At 66.2% G+C, this 26197-nt stretch overlaps 12 protein-coding genes across 12 annotated transcripts; 6 read left to right on the plus strand and 6 right to left on the minus strand.

The window, feature by feature from the left end:
• Positions 1 to 131: 131 nt before the first annotated feature.
• MICPUN_98844 (predicted protein) lies at positions 132 to 6461 on the minus strand (the record flags this gene model as incomplete). Its single annotated transcript, XM_002500104.1, has 1 exon — positions 132 to 6461. The coding sequence occupies one exon, from the start codon at positions 6459 to 6461 to the stop codon at positions 132 to 134; it is 6330 nt and encodes a 2109-aa protein (XP_002500150.1).
• A 1022-nt stretch (positions 6462 to 7483) lies between these two features.
• MICPUN_107704 (hypothetical protein) lies at positions 7484 to 9596 on the plus strand. Its single transcript, XM_002499625.1, has 4 exons — positions 7484 to 7912; positions 8065 to 8121; positions 8301 to 8372; positions 8607 to 9596. The coding sequence occupies exons 1-4, from the start codon at positions 7589 to 7591 to the stop codon at positions 9441 to 9443; spliced, it is 1290 nt and encodes a 429-aa protein (XP_002499671.1). The 5' UTR covers positions 7484 to 7588; the 3' UTR covers positions 9444 to 9596.
• A 9-nt stretch (positions 9597 to 9605) lies between these two features.
• Positions 9606 to 10505, minus strand: MICPUN_55974 (riboflavin synthetase; the record flags this gene model as incomplete). The annotated part of the gene is made up of 1 exon (XM_002500105.1): positions 9606 to 10505. One exon carries the CDS (start codon positions 10503 to 10505, stop codon positions 9606 to 9608), a length of 900 nt encoding a protein of 299 aa, XP_002500151.1.
• A 134-nt stretch (positions 10506 to 10639) lies between these two features.
• Positions 10640 to 11807, plus strand: MICPUN_55973 (hypothetical protein). The gene has a single exon (XM_002499626.1). The coding sequence runs from the start codon at positions 10666 to 10668 to the stop codon at positions 11731 to 11733; it is 1068 nt and encodes a 355-aa protein (XP_002499672.1). The 5' UTR covers positions 10640 to 10665; the 3' UTR covers positions 11734 to 11807.
• On the minus strand, positions 11758 to 12804 carry MICPUN_113801 (hypothetical protein; the record flags this gene model as incomplete). The annotated part of the gene is made up of 1 exon (XM_002500106.1): positions 11758 to 12804. One exon carries the CDS (start codon positions 12802 to 12804, stop codon positions 11806 to 11808), a length of 999 nt encoding a protein of 332 aa, XP_002500152.1. The 3' UTR covers positions 11758 to 11805.
• A 537-nt stretch (positions 12805 to 13341) lies between these two features.
• On the plus strand, positions 13342 to 15875 carry MICPUN_106753 (hypothetical protein). The gene is made up of 4 exons (XM_002499627.1): positions 13342 to 13394; positions 13582 to 13627; positions 14017 to 14076; positions 14433 to 15875. Exons 3-4 carry the CDS (start codon positions 14021 to 14023, stop codon positions 15616 to 15618), a joined length of 1242 nt encoding a protein of 413 aa, XP_002499673.1. The 5' UTR covers positions 13342 to 13394; positions 13582 to 13627; positions 14017 to 14020; the 3' UTR covers positions 15619 to 15875.
• A 73-nt stretch (positions 15876 to 15948) lies between these two features.
• MICPUN_78662 (predicted protein) lies at positions 15949 to 16707 on the minus strand (the record flags this gene model as incomplete). Its single annotated transcript, XM_002500107.1, has 2 exons — positions 15949 to 16511; positions 16620 to 16707. The coding sequence occupies 2 exons, from the start codon at positions 16705 to 16707 to the stop codon at positions 15949 to 15951; spliced, it is 651 nt and encodes a 216-aa protein (XP_002500153.1).
• Positions 16708 to 16834: 127 nt separating this feature from the next.
• Positions 16835 to 17710, plus strand: MICPUN_55969 (predicted protein; the record flags this gene model as incomplete). Its single annotated transcript, XM_002499628.1, has 1 exon — positions 16835 to 17710. One exon carries the CDS (start codon positions 16835 to 16837, stop codon positions 17708 to 17710), a length of 876 nt encoding a protein of 291 aa, XP_002499674.1.
• A 52-nt stretch (positions 17711 to 17762) lies between these two features.
• On the minus strand, positions 17763 to 19718 carry MICPUN_55968 (predicted protein; the record flags this gene model as incomplete). The annotated part of the gene is made up of 1 exon (XM_002500108.1): positions 17763 to 19718. The coding sequence occupies one exon, from the start codon at positions 19716 to 19718 to the stop codon at positions 17763 to 17765; it is 1956 nt and encodes a 651-aa protein (XP_002500154.1).
• Positions 19719 to 20404: 686 nt separating this feature from the next.
• MICPUN_78992 (predicted protein) lies at positions 20405 to 21055 on the plus strand (the record flags this gene model as incomplete). The annotated part of the gene is made up of 1 exon (XM_002499629.1): positions 20405 to 21055. The coding sequence occupies one exon, from the start codon at positions 20405 to 20407 to the stop codon at positions 21053 to 21055; it is 651 nt and encodes a 216-aa protein (XP_002499675.1).
• Positions 21056 to 21286: 231 nt separating this feature from the next.
• Positions 21287 to 24192, plus strand: MICPUN_105123 (vacuolar sorting protein 35; the record flags this gene model as incomplete). The annotated part of the gene is made up of 3 exons (XM_002499630.1): positions 21287 to 21338; positions 21536 to 21585; positions 21689 to 24192. 3 exons carry the CDS (start codon positions 21287 to 21289, stop codon positions 24119 to 24121), a joined length of 2535 nt encoding a protein of 844 aa, XP_002499676.1. The 3' UTR covers positions 24122 to 24192.
• A 99-nt stretch (positions 24193 to 24291) lies between these two features.
• Positions 24292 to 25995, minus strand: AMY3 (glycoside hydrolase family 13 protein; the record flags this gene model as incomplete). Its single annotated transcript, XM_002500109.1, has 1 exon — positions 24292 to 25995. One exon carries the CDS (start codon positions 25993 to 25995, stop codon positions 24292 to 24294), a length of 1704 nt encoding a protein of 567 aa, XP_002500155.1.
• Between the last annotated feature and the right edge of the window lie 202 nt (positions 25996 to 26197).

Raw genomic sequence — 26197 nt, forward strand, 5'->3', positions numbered from 1 at the left:
CTCGGCATCCACAGTAGTGATGAGTCAACTTCCCTATTTCCCCCCCCCACCTCCATGTTGTACAACAGATGTCAGTTCTGTAAGAATGTTCTGCTTTTTTAGGAGTTTTTAAGTTGATTGAAGTTGCGGCCTCATGCCGCGATCGGCCCCTCCTGGCCCTCAGCCTTGGGAGGCGGCGCGATGCACGATCTGGCCACGGACTCGAAGAGTCGTTCGATGTCCGGGGCGCACCTCGTGAAGGAGTGCCCCCAGAAGTTGTACCTCGGGTTCTTGATGAGCTCGATGAACGTGATGAGCAGGCCCCACGGGTGCGGCCTGTTGACAATGAGCCGCTCCAGCAGCACGCGTGTGATCTGCTCCTGGACAACCTCGCTTCCAGCCTCGGCGAAGAGGTACAGCAGCACGCACGAGAAATAGTGCGTGTGGCAGTTGGGGTACCTCAGCTGGTTCGCCACGGCGTTCAGGAACAGGTACCTGCCCTCGGTGTCGAGCTCCGCGGCAAGACGCTGGAAAACCTCCATCGGCGCGCTGTGCGTGATGGGGCTCGACGCGTCCTTTCGGTTAGCCGCGATGGCCTGCACGCCCACGTAGAGCACGACTGCGTTGAGCAGCGGCACGTTGTACGCCGTCCCCGCGCGCTCGGCCGCCCTGGCGTCCAGGGTGAGCCTGGCGCGCAGCGTGGCGACAAAGTTGGGGGACGAGCGGGTCTTGAGGTAGGCGTCCAGATCCGCCCTGAGCTGCGAGGCGCGAAACGCCGCGTCGGCTTCGCCGGTGATGACCCTCGGCGACTGCGTGATCTCCGGGAGCAAGTCCACCTTGAGGTTTGGGGTGAACGGATCGGGGAGTCGCATGTTCCGCGGGAACGCGCTGAGCACCAGGTTTCGCATCTGGATGCAGTTCGGCGGGATGACGTCGCAGAGGTTGAAGTGGTGATCGCACAGAAACTCGGGGAAGTCGTGCAGGAGCACCAGCAGCAGCCTCAGCGTCCCGCGGTACAGCAGCCGGACAGTCTCGGTGAGCTCGGCGCCGCGCAGTGACGGCTCGAGAAACTTGAGCACCGCGGTGAGAAGCTTTTGCAGCAGCGGCCACCCGCGGCGGTTGTGGTCCACCAGCAGCCTGGGCAGGAAGCACCGGTGCGACACCAGCTCGAGCCACGAAAACGCAAACCCGGGGATGCGAAGCGGCTGCAGCGCGAGCAGCGCAGTGGCGAAAGCGGCGAGCACCTGCGGGTGGCTGGAGTCCAGCGACGCGTCCGGGGCGTGCATCTCCATCATCAGGCCCGTCAGCGCGCGGTGGTACGGCCTCGGGTTGAACGCCGCGCCGCGCTCGTCCACGTCCTTGAGCGCGAGGCGGACCACCGCGGTGAGCGATTTGCCGAGGAGCGCCAGCCTGGCGTTGATCGGATCTTCCCGTCTGCGGCAGAGCGCCGCGACGAGCCGAACGAAGGCGTCGACGGCGACGTAGGAGAGCCGCGACGGCGAACCGGGCGGGCCGGCCGTGACGCTCATCCCGCCGGACGCCGGCGGGAGTTCGCTGCCGAGGCAGTGCGTCATGGCGAGCTCGGCGAGGATGCGAGCCGTGCGTTCCTGCGCGTCGTCCCCGTGGAGCAGCCTGCCCTTGGCGAGGTTCTCGACAAAAACGGAAGTGGTGGTGTCCCCCGCGGGAAGGTCCTGGACGCGAGCCCAGTCGTCGAAGGTCTGCGCCACCGTCTCGCGGAGCCCGGGCGGGTCCGGCTTCTGCGGGTCGAAGAGCCCGCCGCTCGTTCCCGGGGGCTTTTTGCTCGACGCGGCGTCGCCCGCGGCTCTCGCGCGCTCGACGAGTACGGCGAGCCCCTCGGGCGCCGTCGCCCGCGTCGCAGCCTTCGCCAGGGCGTCGAGGACGCCGCCGAGCTCCGTCGGCTCGACGCACGGTTCCACCAGCACGCAGTGCCGCACGAGGTGGGCGCCGAGCTCCGTCGCGAGCCGCGACGCGCCCCCCGCGATGAGCTCGGCGAGGTGTTGGTCGAAATCGGCGAGAAACCGCCCGCTCACCACGCCCGCGCGGACCAGCGCCTCGGTGATCTCCTTGTCGCACTTGCGCTCCTCGTCGGCGTACACGAGCCAGCCGGTGACCTCGCGCTGGACGACGCGGGACCCGTCCGTCAGCGCGGCGAGCGCGGCGACGTGCGCGGTGCGGTGCAGGCGGGACTTTCCGGAGCGTTCGTAAATCTTCTGGAAAATCTTCTGCGCGACGGCGACCCTGGCGTCGTCGCCCTGCGCCGCGGCGGCGACGTCCGCGACCGCGCCGCGCGCCTCGTGCGTCTCCGGCAGGAGCGAGAACCGCGCCGCCGGGTCCGTGGCGCACGCGGCGTCCAGTCGTTGCAGAGAAACGCGGAGGCGTTCGAGAGCGCCGGGCGCCCCACCGCCCGCGGAAGATCCGTCGGCCCCGACGCCGATGGCCGCGGCGAGCGCCGCGACGCCGCCGGACATGTCCACGCCGTCGGGGGGACCGCCGGGGGGCGGCGGCGGGGGTGCTCCGCCGGGGGTTCCCGGCGGCGGCGGCGGCTGCCCCGGATACGCGCCCGGGGGCGGCGGCGGCGGCGGCGCGCCGTACTGGGAGACGCCTCCCCTCTGCGACGCGAACGAGGGCGGCGCGCCCGGGGGCGGCGGGGGCGCGCGCGGCAGGGACGCGAAGTCCTCGTAGATGCGCTGGGGCGCCGGGGCGAGGTGTCCGGGCCTGGGGCGGAGCGACTCGGGCAGGGCGCCGGGGAATCGGCCCTGCAGGTACGCCGGGTCGAAAAACGGTTGACCCGCGGGGCCGTGCTTCTCGCGATGCTTCTGCCTGGCCAGGACGGCGGGGGCGAGGGCCTCGTCGATGTCGCGGACGGCGCGCTCGGTGGCCGCCTGCTCGATGAGGGAGCAGCCGAGCTCGAGGTTGTCCACCACCGCCTGCTGAAGCGCCTGGTCGAGCGCCGCAGGATCTGCCGGGGGCAACGCGCCAGCCTGCTGCAGCAGCGTTCGAAGCTGCGAGGTGACGGACGCCTTGAGGGGCTCGCGGCAGGTGACGAGAGCCAACGAGCCCGCGAGGGAGGACACCATGAGATGCGCAGCCTTGCGGAGTCGCGCCGCGTCGGGCTCGACGGCGAAATCCTTCAACACGAGTTCGCGCGACGTCATGCACGCAATCGTCACCGAGCGCTCGACAACCGGGGAGACAATCTCGCGAACGGCGCTGGTGAGCGCGACCGGAAGAAGCCTCGCGAGCGCCAGACGGACGTTCTCCGGGAGGTTCGGCGCGGGAGCGATCTTGACGTGCTGCTGCATGGCGGCGGTGACGCCGCCGGACATGTCCGCGCCCATCTGCCCGCCATCGCCCTGGCCCATCCCGCCCATGCCCCCGCCGAAGGCGCCGCCGCCACCGGGTGTCATGCCGCCGCCGCCCATGCCGGGCTCGTAGGGGACCCCGCCGGCGCCGCCCATGACGCCCGGCATGGACGTCGGGGGCGCAGCCGGCGCGTTCTTGTCGGCGACAAAGTCGGGGTTGCCCACGCGCTCGCGCTGAATCTGGTAGAGGAGCTGCGAGGGCTTGACCGTCTTGATGTCCATCTCGAGGTGCTTGAACAGTCGCTCCATCTCGAACTTTAGGTTGAGCTTGAGGTCCCGCTCGCTGTAGATCTCCTTGAGGAGCGCGAGCACGGCCGTCGTCCATGGGTTGGGGGGCCTGAAGATGATCGAGTCCTTCGCGGGCTCGAGAACCTTAGCGATGAACGGAATGACGGCAATCATGTGACCCGTCTGGTACGACTCGAGGATCAGACCCTTGAGGTCGAGGTCGTTCATGAGCACCGGTTGGTTGCGCGCGTGCGTCAGCTGTCCGAGCCAGGACCCGAGGTTCTTGAGGAGCGATCGCTCGCCGCTGTTTGTCTTGATCTTGTTGGAGCTGAGTAGCGCCTTGATGTTGCTGTAGGTGGCGTCGAGCACCAGCCTGATCAGGTCGGGTTCGTTCAGCGCGTCGAGGAGGCCGAGGTACAGGACGTGAAAGTTGGGCTCGATGGACGCGCGTTTCACCACGAGGTACACGGCGAACCACGGCCACTGCTCGCGGCTGATCCGCGCCTTGACCTCGGCAGCCTTGTCGTCCATGTTCTGCGTCGAGAGGTTGTTGACGACAAAGTGAACCTTGTCCACCGTCTCGGCGTCGGGGACGCTGATGTTCTGGTTGCTCCCCGCGCGCTCGAGCGTCTCGAGGTTGAGCGAGGTGGCGAAACCCGAGCCGGAGCCAGCCACGGACGGCGCGCTCGGGCCGAGGTTGCTGGCGCTCCGCCCGAGCAAACCCGCGGGCGCCGACGGCTGCGACGCGAGGAGACCCGCGCCCCCGGGTTTGCTCGCCACCGCGGGCATCGAGTTGGTTCGTCCCACCCCGCCGCCCGAGCCCGCTTGCTCATCCGCGGGGGGCGCGCCGGGGGGAACCGGGGGCCTGGGCGCGGGCGGCGGCACCCCGGCAGAATTCTCGCCGCCGAGGTTGAGCCCCGCGAGACCACCCGCGAGGTCGCCGGAGGAGCCCGCCATGGACGGCTCGTTCTGGCCGAGCTGGGAGAGCCCGCGCTGCTCCGCGGCGGCGCCGAGGAGCTGCGCGAGGTCCGGATGCGCCTGCGGCACCTGCGGCACCTGCGCTAGGTGTTGGCAAAACTGCGGCCACTCGGGGAGGCGCTGCTTGAACTGCTCGAGCGCCTCGCTGCCGAACGCGAACATCTTGTTGCCGATGGGCTTGCGCAGCGCGTCCAGGACGCATCGCAGCGCAACGCCCAGGGTCATGCTCACCACGAGCTGGTGGTTGATCAGCCGACCGAACAGCACCGCGGTGATTCGCAGCTCCTTCTCGGGGTACTTGGGAAAGAATCGGTACTCGTCAAAGAGGTTGTGGACCATGCACCCGAATATGTCCCGCTCCCTCGCGATCTGCGACCCCCTGAACCGGGTCAACATGTCCACTGTCTGCTCTACGGTGTGCTGACCGCTGTACAGGCGCTGGAAGTACGAGTTGGCCTCCGCCTCGACGTCAGCCGGAAACCCGCCCCCGCCGCCCGCCTCGCCCCCGGGATTGGCGGGATTCGCCCCCCCGCCCGCGCCCACCGCCGCGACAGCCCCCGCGAGCGTCGGATTCGCCGCCACCGCCTCGGACATCGCCGCGCGGAGCTCCGTCTGGAGCTCCGGCGGCAACCCGCCGGCTCCGGCTTGCAAAACCTTAAAGAAGACAGCCGCCGTCTCCACCGCGAGTTTCGGCGCGCCCGGTGACTCATCGGCGCCCGTCGCCCTCATGCGGAGGAATCGGACGCAGGTGCCGACGAACTGCGCCCCAGACGCCGCGCACCTCTCCTGCAGCCACTTCTCCAGGTTGAGGTACTCCCGCCTCGCCGCCAGCGCCGCGAGCTCGACGGCGAAGGCGTGGGGCGCTCTGTCCAAAACCGCGGACAGCGCCTTGAGATCCTGGCACACGTCCAGCATGCGCGGGACGTGCGCGGCGCCCTCCCTGGCGTGCGTCTCCGCCATCGCCCTCGCCACGCACTCCTGCCCGTGTTGACCCGACGCCCACACCCGGTGCAACACGACGGGAGCCGACGGGTGCCCGGGCGACACGAGGTACGGGGGAAGCACCGCGGCGCAAACATCCGCGAGGAAGGGCGCGCACGTCGGGTCCTCCGCCATCGCGGCGGCGGCACCGACGGCGATGATCTCGGGGCAACCCCGCGCGGGCATCTCGAACACGTTACGAACCTTAGCGCTGAACTGGCCCGCGCCCAACTGCGCGAGCGCGGCGAGCGTGAGGTACAGATCGACGCTGAGCCAGCACTGGTTCGGCGTGCCCGTCGGGGACGAGCCCGGCGCCAAACCCTCCACCGGCGCGATCTTACGCCTGGAGAACGCCCAGGGGAACATCTCCGGCGCCGCCACGATCGCGTGGTACAGAAACTCGAGCTGCCCGAGGGGCGCGTTTCTCCACGCCGATCCCCCAACCACGGCGCTCACGGGAAAGGGTTCCTTGTCCTTCACCGCCCTGGAGAACATTCGCGCGATGGCTTCGAACGCGATGCCGTCGGGGACGCTGAAACCCTCGTGGTCCAGCGCGGCCATCGCGTTGGACCAGTTGAGGTTCGGCGACGCCTCCCTCAACGCGTCCACGGCGTTTTCGTAGTTCCACGAAGTCGCGGCCGACGAAGCGGCGGATGGTGCCGCGATGCCCACGGCGGCGGCCAGGGACGCCAGGGTCTGGCCGCACTTGGCGACGTCCAGCGAGCTGTGCGTCCGCGCGAGCACCCCGACGAGCCGCGCGAGTTCCCGCTCGTCCATCGCGGGCATGAGCCCCACCACCTCCTTCATGTACTCCTTGCTCGCGGTGCACCCGTAGCCGAGCTCCTCGATCACCATCGAGGGGCCCGAGCTGGACGCCAGACGGCTCACAATATCGCCGCCGGTATCCCCCATCGTGCTCGACGCGTGTGAAACCGCGTTCGACGAACTTCGCCTGCGCTGATCGCGGGGAGGGGGCGGTGAGATCGGGGCGCGAAAATCTCGCAGACGCGCAAAAATCTGCGGCGATTAGGGCGCGCGAGACGCGCGCGGGAGCGCCGGGTCGGTTCGTTTCGCGCGCGCGCACCTAGGGGAATTCCTCGGTAGCTCCGTCGATGTCCAAACACGCCGCGTTCCTCGGCGAAACGCTCACAAATCACCCGATCGCCGCCGCGAAATCAGCACGCGCGCCAAGGGAGGACCCCTCTCCCCTCGGCGCAGCGCGAAGATCGCGGTTGAAACCCTGGTGGTGGGTGTCACCGACCGTCAGGACCGCGGTCCCGGAGCGTGCCGCAAAAACCGCCCGGGGGGTTGCTCCCCCGGGCGGCTTCTCACTGGGATCTACCACTAGGCGCCGTGAACCGGACGCGCTAGTGTCGTTATGACGACGCGAGCCGTCGTCTCCCGCGTGCAGCTGACAGCGCAGAGTCGCCAATTTTCTTTCTCGGCTGCCCTAGTGGGCGCGCGCCAATGGGCTCGCGGCGGTCGGACTTTTGATTGCAACCGTCCATGTACGTGTTTTTCCAGTCTAATAGACCCCGAGAGAGAGGGTCCACATCACGCGTCCAAATCACCTTCGCAGAAAAAACCCTGTGAGATCAACCCACTTGCTTGTTGGCACCTCGCCTGGCCGAATAAAAGATGTCCCTCGACGTTCTCGGAAGGGTCGAGGCCGACTGCGAATTTTGGGCGGGAAGGCTCGATATTGGCCGATGACGGTTCGTAGAGACACGCGATTGTAAAAGTGCAATCGCGTTATGAAACCAATTTGCACAATTGTGTGACTGCTTACTCGTGCGCGACTCGTTATTCAACGTTGTTGGCGCGAAATCTCCAGCGTCTCCCCGTTGCCACGCTCGTTCTCGGCCACGACAGACGGAATAAAAAAGCCGGCATCGATGGCGCCTCGGCGTGCACTTCCCACCGACGCGCGAGCGACCGCACGTCGACCGGATATCTTCGAGACCGATCCTCGTTCACGTCTTTCACGCGGCGTGACCAGCGAACGGGACGAAAGAGAAGCGAACGGAACACACGCGCCGATGGCCGAAGGACCTCTCGCCTGGCTCCACCCCTTCGACTCGGGTTTGCACTCGTTTCCCAGCCTCGACGCGGGCACCGATCTCCTCGGCCTTCCCCCGTCCAACTGCGGCGTCGCCGCCAAGATGGCCTTCAGCGAGCTGGCGGCGATGGACCTGCTCCGTACTCCCTCGGGATTCGACACGCGCGCGGCGGACGCCCAGCCGCCGGAGACGTCGCGACGCGTCACCGGCGCCGACGCGACGTCGGCGGGTGAAAAGCCGTTCGCCTTCGACGCGCAAAGGGCCCACGCCGGAGCGCCCTCGACCTCTTATGTGCCCTCCGAGGTGCGTCTTCCTCTTATCGACGACCCATGTGCATAAGATCTTCCACCCTTCGGCTCGTATCGGTGATTTCGGCGCCCCACGCGCGCGTACGCCGGCGGCACCCTCGAGAACCAATCGACTGACGTCTTTTCGTTTCCTTCCAACGCCCCCAGGTTTTCTCCCCCGTCAACTTCGGCGACGTCGACGTCGCAGACGCGCTCTTCACCAAGGTGCGTATCTTCACCCACACAGCTATCCAGCTCGTGGTTCGATTCGCGCGAATCGCCCAGCATCCGCGCGCTCGCCGTCGCCCGAACCGCGCGACACTCGGAAAACACGTCACTTCGCTTTTTCCGAGGGTGCCCTGACAACGTCGCTGACCTCGTCCCGTCCGATCCGCCACGCGCAGGGACCGCTCCGCACGCTCTCCGCGCGCACCTTCGACGCACTCCTGAACGATACGAGCCCGAGAGAGAACGAGGTACGTGTGCTCGATCGCTCGATCGCCCCGAATCGCCCGCGTGCCCCGCGCCCGCGTGCCCCGGCGCCACCTTGGCACCCCCCGCGTCCGCTAAAGGCCACCCTGTCAGTTTTCAAGTTCGACACGCGCCCGCCTCCACGAGAAAAAGAAGATCCGCGAACGTCCCAAGATATTTCGAGTTTTATGGTTACGGGCGCTGACGCCAAACTCCCCATCCCCGGTACACTTTCACAGGAGTGGACGGCGCTCCAGAACCTCCCCTCGCTGCCCAGGGACCTCACCACGGTGGACCTCGGCGTCGGGTGCGACCCGGACGACGACGACGCCAGCTGTGCGCCCGTCGCTTTTGGCGACGACCGACCCGACGACGTCGCGCTGATGGACAACGGCGACGAGGACGGGGTGCGCCTCGCCCGCGCGCGCGCCGCGACGGCCAGGGCGCGCGCCAAGGAGGCGCGGTCCATCGCCACGCAGAAGACGGCGACGGCGACCGCGCTCACCATCCAGGCGAAGGAGATGCTGAACGCGGCGGCGACGGTCGGCGACGCCGATCGCGACCCCGCCGGCGTCGCCAGCGGCTTGCGAACGCCGACGGCGATGTCGGAGCGCGGTACGTACTGGGGCGGGTACTTCGAGGGGTTCGACGCGACCACGGCGCTCTCGGGCGATGCGGTGAGCTCGCCGGCGGCGGTGGGGACGTGCGGGACCACCGCGGAGCACGTCCCCACCGCGGAGGTGCGATCCTCGTCGAGGAGGTCCACCAAGCGGGACGCGCCCTTCGACGGACCGAACGCCTCCGACGACGAGGAGTCCACCCCTTCGCGCGGCGGCGGCGGTTCGTCGGCCAAGAGGAGGAGGAAGGGCGAGGCCAACGGGGTGATCCAGGTCAATCCTCGACCCATGGCGACCGACAGCATCATCACCGCGAGTGGCAAGAAGATGAAGCGGGGATGCCTCAACTGCGGCCAGCAGAAGACGCCACAGTGGCGCATGGGACCCGAGGGACCCAAGACTCTGTGCAACGCGTGCGGCGTGAGGTTTCGAAAGGGACTCCCCCTCGACGGACCGTGACGCCAGCGCGTTGACGAATGTCGAAAAATACTAGATACGAAAACGCAAAACAGTTCGGTTGGGACGACGTGAAGAACCCCGCATTTGTTTGATACCTCATAGACGGCCACACACTTGTTTGTTTTTGTAAGGGACTAAAGCTTCATCACGGTTAGGTTGACGTCAGTCGAACACCTTGCACTCGTCCGCGGAGGGATCCTCATCGCACAGCGCGTCCATCGGGTCCTTGTACCCGTCCGAAACGGCAGCGGGTTTCTTCTGGTAGATCTTGCTCGCGGCGTTGGACGAGGACTCCGACGTGTCCGCCCTCCTCGGCTTTGCCCCGAGCCCCCGTTCCTCCAGGACTCGCTCGATGGTGTCGACGATGGTCTGCGTCTGGGACTCGATCTCGATGTTCACCGTGCTCCCCACGCCTTTGTTCTTGAACACCGTCTGCCGGATGGTCTCGGGGATGAGCCACACGTTGAATCGCCCCGGCGACGTCTCGCCGACCGTCAGCGAGCACCCGTCCACCGCGACGAACCCTTTCGGCAGGATGTACTTGCTCCACTTGGGGTCCAGCTCGAACACCACCTTACGGTTGTTGTCCGTGTCCTCCTGCTCCACGATGGTGGCCTTGGTGGAGACGTGTCCGCTCACGTTGTGCCCCCCGATCTCGTCCCCGACGCGCGCGGACCTCTCGTAGTTCACCAGGCTGCCGGGTTCGAGCTCCCCGAGGTTGGTCGCTCTGAGGGTCTCCACGATGAGGTCGAAGCACGCGCAGTCGCCGTCGGTCTCGACCACGGTGAGGCACGTGCCGTTGCACGCGACGCTCGCGCCGATGAGGATGCCGTCCAGGGTGTTGGGCGGGAACCGCAGCTTCAGCCGAGCGAAGTCGCCGACGTTCGCGAACGACACAACCTCCGCCGTGCCCTGCACGAGGCCCGTGAAGAGCGCCACTGGGTTAACCGCGCGACGAGATCGGGACGTCGGCGTCTGGACGACGCGGGACCTGAGACGAGGACCCGAGACGGCCGTCCTGGCGGACAGTCCGGTGGCGGACCTCACGGATGCGGCTGACATGTCCTTCCAAGATGATGGCGGTCGTCGCGGACTGAGGGTGTGGCCGGGGTGACGACAGAGCCGGAGAAGTTCCGTCGTTTCCAGCGAAGAAGGGTGGGAATTGCCGCAACCGGCGGGCCACTTCCTGGGACGCGCGGAAGTGGAGTCACGAGGCGCGAGGATGAGGGTAGCGGACATAAAAAAGCTCGCGGCGGCGAGGAGGTCCGCCTTCAACGCGAGGTCACCGATGACGACGCCGACTAAACCCAAGCGCAAGCTGGATAGCGCACTCGACGACGACGACGACGACGACGACGACGCATTCTGCATTCATGCCAAGAGGCCTCGCACCGTTAAGGACCTGCCGCACGCGCGCGCCTCTCCCGGAGCGGCGGCGAGGAAGTTCGCGTCGAACGCCAGACCGCCGACGACCAGACCCTCGGCGGCTTCGACCCCGACCGCGGTCCCCGAACCCCAGCCTCCGGTCCAGATGCGAGCGGCGAGAAAATTCGCATCCAACGCGGCGAGGAAACCCAGGGCCAAGCCGACGCCGACGCCCAAGAAATCCGCGCCTCCGACGCCTAAGAAACCCAAGAAATCCGCGCCTCCGACGCCTAAGAAACCCAAGAAATCCGCGCCTCCGACGCCTAAGAAACCCACCCGGAAACCCGGGTCGTCGCTCCCCGAGGCGTGGACCGTCTTCGCGCGAAGGACCCCGTCGTTTGGACCTTGCCAACACGGCGTCGAGCCCCAGTGCCACTGCAAGCTGTGCAGCTGCTGCCCGCACGGAAGGTGGCGGTACAACTGCGCCCGGTGTCGCGCGGCGGGGTACTGCGAGCACGACATCCCGATCATCAAGTGCGTTTTGTGCAGCGGAGGCCTCGCGTGCGAGCACGGAAAAATAAGGGAGACGTGCAAGAAGTGCGTGGGGCACGAGACGTGCCCGCACGGCACCACGCGCTCACGATGCAGAAAAAACACGTGCAACCTGTGGCCCAAGCCGCTCTGCCCGCACGACCGGCAGGGGTACTTCTGCAGGGACTGCGCCGCCGAGGGAATCGGTGGCAAGGGGATCTGCGAGCACGGCAGGGAGCGGCGACGGTGCAAGGATTGCAAGGGATGGGGGCTCTGCACGCACGGACGGGTGATCACCAGGAGATGCATGGAATGCATCGAGGAGGCGCACAAGCTCAGCATGAAGACCAAGTCTAACAATAGCCGCTCCTCCAAGAGCCGATCGCGCCGATGAGACAACTAATCTTCGACGCATGGCGTCACGCGCGTGACTCGTATGTATTAAGAATAAACGCACTGCAGCCTCCTACAGCTTCCCGTTGGCGATGTTACCGCCGCTCGCGCTCGTGGTCACCCTCGCCGCCTCCTGCGTCTTCGCGTGCGAGTAGTAAATCATCCCCACCACCGCGAGCGAGCACCCCATGACGTTCCTCGCGGTGATGGGCGCCGCGAAGATGACCCAGCCGAAGAAGAACACCAAGCACGTCTTCACGTGGCCGATCACCTGGAACGACACGGCGGAGAATCGCCCGATGCACAGGAACGACGAGATGTTCACGAGCACCGCGAAGAAGCACGAGACGGCGAGGAAGGTCAGCGACGCGGAGCTCCACTCGTAGTCGAACACCCACTTGCCGGTGACGAGCTCGTCCATCGCGGGTCCGAAGAGGAGCATGGACGCGGCCATGTATGGCGAGGTCTTGGCGAGGAGGAAGTTGCTGGTGACGCTGTGCTTCTTTTGCAGGTGGGCGACGAGGATCTGCTGGCCCGAGGTCGAGACGACGCCGACGATGGCGGCGACGGTTCCCTGGAAGTTCATCTCCACGTCCGACACCGTGGCGATCCCGACGCCCACGAGCACGATGACGATGGCCTGGATGACCTTCCTGCCGAACTTCTTGCCCATGAGCGTGCCCTCCAGCACGCACATGGTCGGGATCTGCGCGAGCTTGCACACCTGGTAGAAGCCGATGGTGTTGAGCATGAGGGACATGTTGAGACCGATGATGGAGGTGGCCGCGACGACGACGAACATGGCGATGTCGTTGGGCGGTACTCTCATCTTCTCCCCGCTCGCGTTGACGTCCGAGCCACCCTTATTGCTCGACGTGAACAGGCCGATGGACGACGTGCAGAGGAAGTGCAGCCCGCAGAGGGTGGTGGCGAACGAGAAGCCGTAGCCGCTGCCGTTCATCAGCTGCTTGTTCACCATGACGATCGCCACAGACGTGAATATGTTGAGGCTCCACGCCGCCGCATCTACGATCTTCTTCTGCGCCGGGCTCTCATCCGCGCCGAACAGCATCTTGCACCCTTGGTTTCCGTTTGAACGCACCGCACCCTCGCCGCCGCTCACCGATCGGCCCCTTCTTAGACGCGACCGCCCTCGACTCGCCCCCGCTTTGAACCGTGTGGTTCGAGTAGACCCTGAAACGGTCTTTAAGCGCTCTCGACGGGCCGAAGAGCACCGCGCGCTCGGGCGTTGGGGCCTCGAGCGTGTGCGCGACGAGGGAGAAACCGGCACCCGCCGAGGGCCCGACGACTGTCCGCTGGATTTGAGGCTGAGAGTTTCCCGAACTCGATCGCGACCTGCGTTGCAGTCTGATCGTAATTGGTCAATCCTAACATAACTGTTTACCCATAGCACCAGGAAATCCGGGCTAACTCGTAACCCGATCGATTCCGTGACAAATAGCACTACCAGTCACGAATATCAGTCACGGCGACGCTTCGTTTTGCACCTCGATGCCTCCGCCGCCTCTCGTTCTCTCGAGGATTTCTATAAAGTCGGACTCGACGCGACGGCCGATCCCTTCTTAGCCGGTCGCTCACGCGTCGGCCTAAACGCTCACTCCCCGCTCACTTAACCCGCTCACCCTAAGGGCCCACCTCCAGGTGCGTCGCCTGGCCTCCCACGGCGCGTTTCCGGACGGAACCGCGCTGTTTTTTTCTTCTCGGGATGTGTCACACGACTCGCCGTCCAAAAATTGCGAGCGCGCATCCGCCGCTGGTCCCGCGCCTTGAGACGCGCCTAGCGGCCACGTCGCTGACCTTTGCCGCCCGCCGCCCCCGCGCATCGCAGGTGCCTTTAGTTACAAACGCTCTATTTCTTAACCGAAGTCCAAAAGGTGAGCGTTCGGCCCGCACGGCGCGCATCCGCGCGAAGAGGTCGGCCCGCCCCCATTCGCTGCAGGCGCTGCAAACCCTGAGCGTCTCGCGTGGCGGACGAGCGCGCGGGAGAGCGTGCGAGGCGCGTCGGGAGCGCGCATCTCGTCCCGCTCGCGTCGACGCCGTCTCTGAGATGTTCCGCTCGGACACCTCCGGGCGAAGGGGCGTTCCGAGCCGCGTCGCGCCCGGCGGTCGCGCCGTATTCCGGTCGATCTGGCCAGCGGCGTCGCGGACCGCAATCTTGCCGAGTTTTTTCTCTCGGTGGCGCGTGCGCGCGCGCCGAGCCGCCGGGAGATCGCGCACGTCCCGCGCGTGTTCTGACCTCCGTCCCGCCCGCTCCCTCCCGCAGAATTATGTCTGGCGAAGGTGGTTTCAACGATGAGGCTTACGACCGCGGCATGCAGGAGCTGTAAGTGCTCGCGCGGTGCCCCGCCCCGTTTCCCGCCCCCGCGCGCGCCAAAACGTCGCCCACCGTGGCGGGCCGCCGCCGCGGTGGTTCGAGAGACGCGCGCGCCCTGGAACGCGAGACGCGCGGGTTCGAAACTCGTGCGGGTCGAACATCGCGACGATCCACGCGCGCCGCGCGCGCCCGCGCGGGCTCTCCCGGCTCGAGCGAGCCCGCGGCGCGCCGCGGGCGTCGCGCGCGTCTCCGTCAACCCTAACCTCGGAGCACTTTTTTGTCCACCATGGTGTCTGTCGCCTCTGCTCGCTCACCTCGCTCGCCTCGCTCACCTCGTCCCCGTTCATCCCTCTCTCGAAACGCAGGCTCGCCGAGGATGGCGCCGAGAACGGCGAGATGACCATCACCGACTGGACCGAGGTTCACGAGACTTTCGACTCGATGAACCTCCACGAGAACCTCCTTCGCGGCATCTACGCGTACGGTTTCGAGAAGCCCTCCGCTATTCAGCAGCGCGGCATCGTGCCCTTCACCAAGGGCCTCGACGTGATCCAGCAGGCGCAGTCCGGTACCGGTAAGACGGCCACCTTCTGCGCCGGCGTCCTGCAGCAGCTCGACTACGAGAAGGAGGAGTGCCAGGCGCTGGTGCTCGCCCCCACGCGCGAGCTCGCGCAGCAGATTGAGAAGGTGATGCGCGCGCTCGGCGACTACCTCAACGTGAAGTGCCACGCGTGCGTCGGTGGCACGTCCGTGAGGGAGGATCAGCGCATCCTCCAGAGCGGCGTTCACGTCGTCGTCGGCACCCCCGGCCGCGTGTACGACATGCTCCGCCGCCGCGCTCTCAAGCCGGATTACATCAAGATCTTCTCCCTCGACGAGGCGGATGAGATGCTCAGCCGCGGTTTCAAGGATCAGATTTACGACATCTTCCAGCTGCTCCCCTCCAAGCTCCAGGTTGGCGTGTTCTCCGCGACCATGCCCCCCGAGGCGCTCGAGATTACGCGAAAGTTCATGACGAAGCCGGTGCGCATTCTCGTCAAGCGCGACGAGCTCACCCTGGAAGGTATCAAGCAGTTTTACGTCAACGTCGACAAGGAGGAGTGGAAGCTCGACACCCTCTGCGATCTCTACGAGACGCTCGCCATCACCCAGTCCGTCATCTTCGCCAACACCCGCCGCAAGGTTGACTGGCTCACGGACAAGATGCGCGCCCGCGACTTCACCGTCTCCGCCACCCACGGTGACATGGACCAGAACACCCGCGACATCATCATGCGCGAGTTCCGCTCGGGCTCCTCCCGCGTGCTCATCACCACCGACCTCCTCGCCCGCGGCATCGACGTCCAGCAGGTGTCCCTCGTCATCAACTTCGACCTCCCCACCCAGCCGGAGAACTACCTCCACCGCATCGGTCGTTCCGGCCGTTTCGGCCGCAAGGGTGTGGCCATCAACTTCGTCACCAAGGATGACGAGCGCCTCCTCCAGGACGTGCAGCGCTTCTACCAGACCGTCATCGAGGAGCTCCCCTCCAACGTCGCCGACCTCATCTAAGTACCTCTTCATGCCTCACCGCAGTTGTGCCAGAGCGTGCCGTACAGTCATCGAGCATCAAGAGTACTTCAAGGGTCTTGTTCCACCACCAAGCTCTTCAAGATGATGAACGCGACATCAACAACACCAAGCAATATTACAAGCATATTTTAGTGCGTCCGGCTGAAGTGCCGGCGCTTGCATCGCATAGAACTTGCGCTACATTGCGCGCAGCAATCTTTAATATAGCTCCTCGGAAAGGAAAGGAAAATTAAAACACGGCGTGTCTCTCGCCCTATATCATATCATATTATCAATGCGCTCGCCACCTTCAGCAAGGGCTTCACTCGCTCACATGAAGTCGTCCTCGTAGTCCGAGACGGATTCGTACTTGGCGGCGATGTCCTTGTTGGTCATCATCTTGTCCCCGTCCATTATGTGCTTGTAGTCCCGCGCGTCCCTGTCCGCCTCCCTCGCCCTCTCCTCCTCGAGCCGCGCGTTCTCCGCCTCACGAAACGCCCGCTTCTTCTCCTCCCGAACCTCCACGTCGTACGCCTCTCGCTCCGCCGCCAGGTCCGGGTACTCCTCTCGCTTGGTCTTGTTGAGCCTGTTGACGATCTCGTTCTGGCGCTTCTCCACCTTGATCCTGCGCACCAGCTTCAGGTCGTGGTACCCGACCTGACCCACCTCCATCCGGGGAAGTTTCTTCAGGTTGGCCCACGGCGTGTACACGATCCAGACGTTGTTCTCCTTGTTGCCCTGGATGCTGTTCGCCTTGACGAGCTGCGCGCAATCCTCGAGCTCCTCCTCGGTGAGGTCGTCCCACGTCTGGCCCTTCTTGACGCGCATGTAGACGTGAGCGGAAGACATCTTGTCGACGTGGAACCACACATCCTCGGGGAGGCCCCACTTGACTGCGAGGGGGGAGGCGGAACGGAGGAGGGGGGTCGGGCGGGTCAGCGTCTCGGATCCGCCGAGGAGAGCCGCGGCGGCGGGAGGGGACGGCGGCGCGGGGCACTCACTCAGGTCCTCGTTCTCGACCTTGTCACGTCCCATGTAGATGTAGTGTTTCGTCTCATCGTTTCCCCGGGGAGTGAAGAACAGCACCATGGCCGCGTCCAGTCCGGCCGGGTCCCGGGGCGCGCGCGACGGGGAATGACTGAATAGAACACGCTTTACGACGAACAAGTTCGGGTTCGAAACATCTCGCCGGGCGCTTCGGTGGACGCGGGGGTGGATGCCGTCGATTTGGCGGCCTAACGTTGGGAGGGTGCTCCCGGATGTGGACGTCAAGGTCGAGGTGACGGAGGAGGACGCATCGAAGCAGGGGACGAAGCGGAAGAGGGCCCCTCCCACGAAGGGGCCATGCGAGCACGGGGTAAAGTGGAGGTCGCAGTGCAAGGTGTGCAGCGCTTGTCCGCACGGGAAGTGGCGCAGACAGTGTAAGGAGTGCGGCGGGTCCGGCATCTGCGAGCACGGTCGTGTACGCTCTAAGTGCAAGGAGTGCGGTGGGGGCTCAATCTGCGAGCACGGTCGTGAGCGTCGTTACTGCAAGGAGTGCGGTGGGTCTGGAATCTGCGAGCACGGTCGTCAGCGCAAACAGTGCAAGGAGTGCGGTGGGGCCTCAATCTGCGAGCACGGTCGTGAGCGCTGCAGATGCAAGGAGTGCGGTGGGTCTCAAATCTGCGAGCACGGTCGTATACGCTCTCAGTGCAAGGACTGCGGTGGGTCTGGAATCTGCGAGCACGGTCGTATACGCTCTACATGCAAGGAGTGCGGTGGGGCCTCAATCTGCGAGCACGGTCGTGTACGCTCTGCGTGCAAGGAGTGCGGTGGGTCTGGAATCTGCGAGCACGGTCGTCAGCGCCATAGGTGCAAGGACTGCGGTGGGTCTGGAATCTGCGAGCACGGTCGTCAGCGCCCTCAGTGCAAGGAGTGCGGTGGGTCTCAAATCTGCGAGCACGGTCGTCGGCGCTGCAGATGCAAGGAGTGCGGTGGGTCTCAAATCTGCGAGCACGGTCGTATACGCTCTCAGTGCAAGGACTGCGGTGGGTCTGGAATCTGCGAGCACGGTCGTCGGCGCTCTACATGCAAGGAGTGCAAAAAGATGTGATTCTCGTAAGTTCACGCAGTCGCGAGTGCAGCCTCACATAAAAAAATGGCACTCAACCGCCGACTGGCACGAGCCGCACCCTCGCCGCGTTCGCCGGTGTAACCGTGAACCCCACGGACGGCGTCAGGGCATCGCCCTCGCCCTCACCCTCCGCCAGTCTCACCTCGTACGCGCACACCAACCTGGCGAGCACCACGCGCATGTACACCCACGCCAGGTGCTGACCCACGCACGCCCTCGGGCCCGTCGCGAACGGCATGAACCCGGAACCCTTGAACCGAACGCGAACCCCGGGAGTGTTCGAACCCTGGGAATGATGAATCGAGTCCGCCCTGGGACTAAACCCTGCACCCTGCCCCCCCGCGTTCGAGTCCGTGATGAGCCACCGAGACGGGTCGAACGAGTCCGGGTCGACCCAGACGGCCGGGTCGCGATGCACCGCGTGCAGCCACACCCCCGCGGCGCACCCCGCCGGCAGCGTCAACGCGTCGCCGCCGTCGGCCCCGGCGCTCGCCACCGCGTCGCTCGTCAGCTTCCTCGCCACGAACGGCGCCACGGGGTGGAGCCGGAGGGTCTCGCGGAGGCACGCCTCGAGCACCGGCGCCCCCGCGCTCGTCCGCCACGCGGGTTGAACGGGCTCGGTCCGCGTCGTCGACGCGGACGCCGCTTTATCCCCAGCAGCCAAACCCAGACTTTCCATCGCCGCCGGGTCATCCGCGAGACTCGCGCGAAGCTCCCGCTGCGCCGCGGGATCGCCCGCGAGCCGAAGCAGCGCCCACGACAACGTCGCCGACTGCGTGTCGTGCCCCGCGAAGAGGAGAGTCGTCGCCTCGTCCAGCAAAGGGTCCCGCGACCCGAGCCGAAACAAGCCCCGAAACAAGCCCAGAAACCAATCGCCAAAAATCGACCCCCCGCTCCGTCCCGCCAATCGCCGCCGACTGTGCGCGGGGCCGCGGCGCAGGTGGTCGAGGGGCGAGCCGGGCACCGCGGCCCGCAGCGCGAGCTCCGGAAGCCGCCGCGCCTCGCGGATCCGGGTCCGCTCGAGACGACCCAGCGGCGAGAGCGCGTACGCCCAGTCGGAGAGCATCCAAACGCTCCTCGCGCGGGCTGGGATGAGGGCGCGAAGATCCGTCGCCGCGGCGAGGTACTCGTCCTCCCAAACCCCCGCGGGGCGCGCTGGCTGGTCCGTGGCGTCGTGGAGCGCGTCCCCCGCTTCCGCCGCGGCGGCGGTCGGTAGGTCGACGCCGGCGAGGTACTCGAAGGTGGCGCGAAGCGTCGCTCGCTGCAGCCGGGGGAGCATGTCCATCTCGACAGCTGTGTCCACCTCGAGCCCAACCCCCCCCCTCCCTTCCCCTCCCTCTCCCTTCTCCGCGTCGTCGAGTGGCGATCGACGCGTTTCCCCCTTCCCGCGCGCCGCCGCGGCCAGCTGTGCGTCGATCTCGGCGGTGAGCCCGGCGGCGGCGCGCATGGACGCGGCGGCGAGGGGCTCGAGACCCGCCGTCGCAAACGCGCCGAGCACCTCCGATCGCTTCGCCGCCCAGTCGTCGCCCTCCGCGGTGAATATGCCGACGCCCGCGAACGCCTCGAACGCGCGATAGAGGGGCGACTTGACGGGCTGCCGGTCGAGCGCGGCTCGCGCGAGCGCGGCGCCGCCGACGTGCGCGAAAGGGCAGTTGCCCACCACGGTCGCGAACGCTCGATGGCGATGGCGATGCTTCGTCGTCGCGTCGTTCCCATCCCGCGCGGCGGCCATCCTGCGCGAGATCCTGTCCAGGAGGTTGCGCCTTGGCGTGGCGTAAACGTTGAACATGAGGTTGGGTCGCCACGGCACGCTCGGGATCTTCCCTCTGAACACCAGCCTCGCCCCGACCGCGTCCGCGAGCGTCCACGTCGCGACGCAGATTACGTACAACGCGACGCCCCACGCCAGCGCATGCTCGCCTCCCTCGAGCGCGAGGACGGACGCCGCCGCGGCCGCCGCCGCGGTGCCCGGCGCGCCCGCCAGCATCGCGATCGCGAGATCCGACTCCGGGGTCCGGCTCCGGTGTCGACGTCGGCTCTCTCGCGCGAGGCGCTCCCCTGCTGTGCCGTCGACGACCGTCGCCGCCGCCTTCGTCGTGAAATACTCGTGCTCTGTCAGACTGATTTACGTTGAGAGTCGTCATCAAATAGGAAATGGCCGCGCTAACGGCAATTATCAGGATCTGCAACACATGATCTGAGTTTCCAAGTGGGCGAACTCCCATTGGCTGGATCGTTATCCGCTGACTCCCCATCCTCGACGCCCGCACAACAGCAGCGCCAGTGCCGTCCGACTGCACGTCGACGATGAACGCCACCATGACGGCGTCGGTCTCCGCGCGCGTGCCCGCGGGGATCCGCGCGCGCGCCAACACCGCCACCCGGTCCTCGGCGGCGACGGGCCCCGCCGCGACGGCCGGGGCCCGACCGATGGGATCGTCCCCGTTCGCGCCGCGGGCGAGGCCCGCCGCGGGGCTCCGTCTCGTCAGCGCCCCGGCGCGCGCGGTGGGTTCGCGCGCTCGATGCGTCGAGACCCGCGCGTCCTCGACCGCCGCGGCGCCCAACCCCGACGCGTCTAAACCCGCCGACGACAAGGTCGGCATCTTCGCCATCCTCCGCGCGCAGCTCTTCTACCTCTTCACGTTCACGCTCGCGCTGCCCCTCTTCGCGTCCATGGTCGTCATGTTCCCCTTCGTCTACTTCACCGACAAGTACAGACGCAACGCGCTGAGCTTCGTGAACGACGTGTGGGCCACCGTCTCCACGTCGCTCTTCTGCCCCGTCGAGGTCGTGGGGCGCGAACACCTGCCGAGCGTCGAGACGCCAGCCGTGTACGTCGCCAACCACGCGTCCTACCTGGACATCTACTCGCTGTTCCACCTGCGAAGGCCGTTCAAGTTCATCAGCAAGGTTTCCAACTTTATCATCCCGATCATCGGGTGGTCGATGTACATGACGGGCCACATCGCGTTGAAGCGCACCGACCGCAAGAGCCAGATGAAGACGCTGAAGGACTGCAGGGAGCTGCTGCAGAACGACTGCTCCGTGCTGTTCTTCCCGGAGGGCACCAGGTCCGCGGACGGAACGATGGCGGACTTCAAGAAGGGCGCGTTCAGCGTGGCGGCGAAGGAGAACGCTCTGGTGGTGCCCGTGACCTTGGTCAACTGCTCGAAGGTGATGAAGAACGGACGGGAGTGGGCGATGCGGTCGGTGCCGGGCGGCATCAAGGTTGTGGTGCACCCGCCTATTAGGAGCACGGATGCGAACGAGCTGTGCGAGAAGAGCTTCAACACCATCAAGGAGACCCTGGTGCAGTACTCGTAGGCGCCTCCGTCGAACGTTTAATATCGATTCGCCCTGTACTCTACACACGCGCTGCCCTGCGCGAGCGCTGCGTCCCACAAGAAAAACACCCCTCGTCATAACCCGTACTCGTAAAAGTCTGCCTCCGCTTCAGTGTGCGTCGCACTGCAGCGGTTCATCTGGCGCCCGCGGCACAGACTAAAGAGTCGCGGACCGCGGTGGGGCGTAGCGGCCGGACGCGTCACCGCGAGGATGGCCACGATGAACGTGTCCGCTCAGGATGAGCAGGATAAGTGGCTCGCAGGTGCGCGAGCGGCCCCGTCGCGTCCCGCAACCCGTGCCGAGCGCCCCCCCCGCTGGATCCGACCCACGGGTGTTGTTGGCTCCCCCATTTTCAGTGCCCTTCCGCGGGTGCCGCGGCCTCGCCGACTTCCTCGCCCCGACGCCGTCGTCACGACGATCTGACCAAACCGACCGATATCTCCCCCTCACATCTACCAGATGCGTCGAGCCTGGTGAAACAGTACGCTTTCTACATGAAGCGCGCGCTGGTGAGCGACCCGATCCAGCCTCTCCCGCCTCGCCCGCAAAAATGTCAGATCCGAACCCGGACCGCTGACCCGACCCACTCCCAATCCTCGCCTCCGACTCCAGGACGACAACAACCTGCGCGAGGCGCTCAAGCAGGGCTCGCTCATGCTCGGCGAGCTGCGTACGATCGCGCTGAGCCCGCAGAAGTACTACGAGCTGTACATGCAGGTGTGGAACGAGCTGAGGCATCTGGAGGCGTTCTTCGGAGAGGAGGCCAGGCACGGCAAATCCAACCTGGAACTCTACGAGCTCGTGCAGCACGCGGGGAACATCCTACCGCGCCTGTACCTCCTCATCACCGTCGGCGTCGTGTACATCAAGAGCAAGGACGGGGCCGCGAAGGACGTGCTCAAAGATCTCGTGGAGATGGCCAAGGGGGTGCAGCAGCCCATCCACGGGCTGTTCCTCAGGACGTACCTCAGCCAGGCGAGCAAGACGCTGCTGCCGGACACCGGCAGCGAGTACGAGGGCAACGGCGGGAACGTCAACGACGCGGTCGAGTTTGTCCTCCAGAACTTCACGGAGATGAACAAGCTGTGGGTGCGGATGCAGCACGGCGGCGGAAATCGCGACCGAGAGAGAAGAGAGAAGGAGCGCCGCGAGCTGCGAGACTTGGTGGGTAAGAACCTGCTGGTGCTGACGCAGCTGGAGGGCATGACGCTCGACCTGTACAAAGGGACCGTCCTGCCGAGGGTCCTCGAGCAGGTCATCAACTGCAAGGACGACATCGCGCAGCCGTACCTGCTGGACGCGCTCATCCAGGTTTTCCCCGACGAGTTTCACGTCCAAACGCTGGATGCGTTCCTAGAGGCGTGCCCCTTGCTCAAGCCCACGGTGAAGATCGGCAACGTCCTCGCGTCGCTGATGGAGAGGCTCGCGTCCTCCGCGCGGGATAACCCGGAGATTGTGGCGCAGTTTGTGGCGGTGGAAGCGTTTGGCAAATTGAGCGCGGGGTGCAAGAGCATCATCGCCTCGCAGCCGTCGATGGACGCCCACGACAGGCTGCAGATGCACGCGGCGCTCATGGGGTTCGTGACGGCCGTGCACAGGGACCGGTTGGACTACGTGGACGACGTGCTGGGCGCTTGCGCGGATGCTCTCAACGCGCCAGGCGGCGGCGACGAGAAGGATTCAAAGGAAAATTCATCGGATGAGCGCGTCGACCGGGGCGGGATCGATGGCGGCGCCGAGGACGCCGGCCCGCCGATGATCGTCTCGGACCAGAAGGGCGTGCGTCAGCTTCACGCGCTGCTCACCGTGCCACTCGACACCTACGACGTCGTGTCTGTGCTCGGCCTTTCCAACTACCCTCGGGTGATGTCGCTGCTGCAGCCGGCGAACCTGCGGCAGATGGCGATGACCATCGTCAAGTCGGTGATCCGCGAGCCGGAGGGCGCGGTATCCGACGCGACGCAGGCGGAGACTCTGTTCAGGTTCATCTCGGTCCTGATCAAGGACCGGGAGGGCGTCGCGGAGGAGGTTGACGAGGAGGATTTCGAGGAGGAGCAAAACGCGGTGGCTCGGCTCGTGCACGCGCTGCAATCGGGGGACAGCGACACCCAGTACCGACTGCTGGTGGCGTCGAGGAAGCATTTCGGACAGGGCGGCCCCAGACGGCTGAAGCACACGCTCCCGCCGCTCGCGCACGAGGCCATGCGCCTCGGACGGTCGCTGCTCGCGAGGGCGAGAGCCGATTCGGGTTCCGGCGATTCGGGAGCGGCGGCGGCGGCGGCGGCGGCGACGGGCCCGATGGGCCCCGCGCTGAAGAAGATCCTCCAATTTCTCCACCAGACCATCTCCGCGCTGGCGGCGGCGCCGGTGTCGAGGCACGAGCCGGCCATGCGATTGTTCCTCGAGGCGGCACAGCTGGCGGACGCCTCCGGGATGGAGCCCGTCGCGTATGAATTTTTTGAGCGCGCGATGACGATTTACGAGGATGAAATCTCGGACTCGGCGGCGCAGAGGAGCGCGCTGTCCTGCGTCGTCGGGGCCCTGCACTCGTGCGTCGGGTTCACCGCCGAGTCGCGCGAGTCCCTCGTGCACAAGACCACCGCGTACAGCGCGAGGTTGCTCAAGAAGCCCGATCAGGTGAGGGCGGTTTCGGACTGCGCGCACCTGTTTTGGGGCCCCGACGGCGTCGACGGAGCCGCGCGGGACGCCACCTCGACGGTGACGTGCCTCAAGAAGGCGCTGAAGATCGCGGGTGGGGTGCAGCAGGCGTCGCTGGGCGGCGTCGGAGGCGGCGGCGGGGACGCCCTTCGGCTGTTCATCGAGGTGCTGAACAAGTACCTCTACTTTTTCGAGCGAGGCTGCCCCGGGGTGGACGCGTCGATCTTGCAGGGACTGCTGGAGATCATCAACGGCGAGCTCGCGGGGGAGGAGCACGGGGTGGCGCCGGACATCCAGGCGTACTACGGCGCGACGGTGAGGCACATCAAGCACCAGAAGCTGAAGGGTGGGGAGATCGGGGCGAGGTACCAGGCCATCTCGCTGTGAAAATTTCACCGTACGTCGAGACGGAGCAGAAGCGATTTTTTCAAAACACATCGTAGTCCACTTCGACGTCGTTCCAAAGGTCGCGTCACGCCCGCGTCGGTCGAGACGGAGCAGAAGTGATTTTTTCAAAACGCATCGTAGTCCACTTCGACGTCGTTCCAAAGGTCGCGTCATGCCCGCGTCGCGTGCGGCCGCGACCAGATCGCGTAGTCCTTACCGCTTGCGCACATCTTCCACTCCCGCCCCCCCTCCGTTGGCATGATCTCCGCCGGAAAGTCGTACCTCGGGCCGAGCTTCACCGTCACGTCGGCGTGGCGGCCCCTCACCCTCGCCACGTACACGTCCGACTCGGCGACGAGGATGTCGACCCTCGAGTCGGCGGCGATGCCCGCGTCCTTTCGCATCCGGACCATGGCGGCCACCTCCGCCGCCATATCCCCGTGCCTGCCGTCCGGCATGCGCACCGCGTGCGGCCAAAACAGGCACGGGATCCCCGGGTGCGTCAGTATATATGCGTAACCACACATCCTGTGTTCGGGGGGGAATCGCCAGTGCCCTTGCCCGTAGGAACCGCCGCCGATGAAATCGCTGCCGTCCTTCATCCTGCCCGAGTCGGAACCCGCCGCCTGACCGGTCCCGCCGGTGTCGTGGTTGTCCACGAAGGTGACCGCGCGCTGGGGCCACCAGCCGATCAGCCCCGGCGGCTTGCCGTCCGCGTCCCTCAGGCGCCAGAGCTCGTTTTTGGCAACCGCCTCCTGCAGCACCGCCTTGGTGGCAAAATCAAACGCCGCCGTGGACGCTTTCGCGCGGTCCAGCCAGTCGCACATGCTCTGCCGCATCGGGTTCTGATCCAACGCGAGCCGTCCGTCGGGCTCCCAGCTCGCCTCGGGCCAAAACTCGGCGACGTTCATCGCCCCCGCCCCCACGGTGTTGTCCACGTACTCCTTCACGAACGAAGCGCCGTATCCTTTAGCGTAATCGAACCTCCACCCGACGAACCCGACGGAGTTTTTGAGCCAGTTGAGCCACGCGGTGAGCTCGCGCCGCACGCGGTCGTTGGCGTGGTCCAGGTCCGGCGCGGGCGGGAACGACTCGCCCGTGTCGCTGTTACCCTCGCCGTGAAACACGGGATCGTCCTTGACGATGGCCCACGGTCCCCACGTCCTGTCGAAGCTCTTCCCGGGCTCCACGTCGTCGGTTGGCGGGAACGACACGTTGCTGAAGATCCTCCAGGCGCCGTTCTCGTCCTGGGTGTCCGCGCACCTGTGGTTGATGACGATATCCGCCATCGGTTTGATCCCCGCGGCTTTGAGCTCGCGACACAGCGTCTTGAGTTCCTCTTTTGTGCCGTACCGGCTGTCGAGGTCGTAGAGCCTCTGGGGCAGGTATCCCTCCGGAGAGACGGAGTGCGACGGCGGCGGGAGCCAGACGGCGTCGACGCCGGTCTGCACCAGCGCGGGAATGTTCGCGAGGACCTCCCCGTACCAGCTGCGGTCCGCGGTCAGGCCCAGTTCCCTGGCGTTGCAGCTGCGCCAGTGGAAGCCCTGCAGCATCACCGACGCGTAGTTCTCGCTGAACGGATCGGCGGACGCGGAGGGGGTTTGGTCGGGGGCGAGCGCGGGGGCGTCGTCGGTGGCCACGCCGGTGGAGACATCGTACCGAAGGCGCGTGGGCGTGCCCGCCCGAGGACCCGCGAGGGACGGAGATCCGGGACGGGACGGCGAGTTGCCCATGGAGGAGGAGGGGGGAGGGGATTTTCTGACGCGTTTAGGGGCGCCGGTCGTGCGAACGCCCCGGGCGTGTCGTCGGGGAGAACCGAGGTTGGTTCCGTGTTGGATGCACCGGGGGTTCAGGCACGGGATGCCGCGGGCCATGTCCGGGATGCGAAGCCGTCGACGTGTGCTGCTCCACGCGAAGTGCGCTCGACGCGTCGGAACCGTTCCGGGCACGGATTGCTAACAACCGGGAAAATATCGCGCGAGGGTGAGTCAGCTGCGAGGACTCGCGTCACCTCGCGCGCGCACGTGTCGGCAAAACTGCCGCAAGAAAGAGAATCAACCGCACAGCAGGCGAGAA

The sequence above is a fragment of the Micromonas commoda genome, chromosome 2 (genome assembly GCF_000090985.2).
Source record: "Micromonas commoda chromosome 2, complete sequence".
NCBI classification, from domain to species: Eukaryota; Viridiplantae; Chlorophyta; class Mamiellophyceae; order Mamiellales; family Mamiellaceae; genus Micromonas; species Micromonas commoda.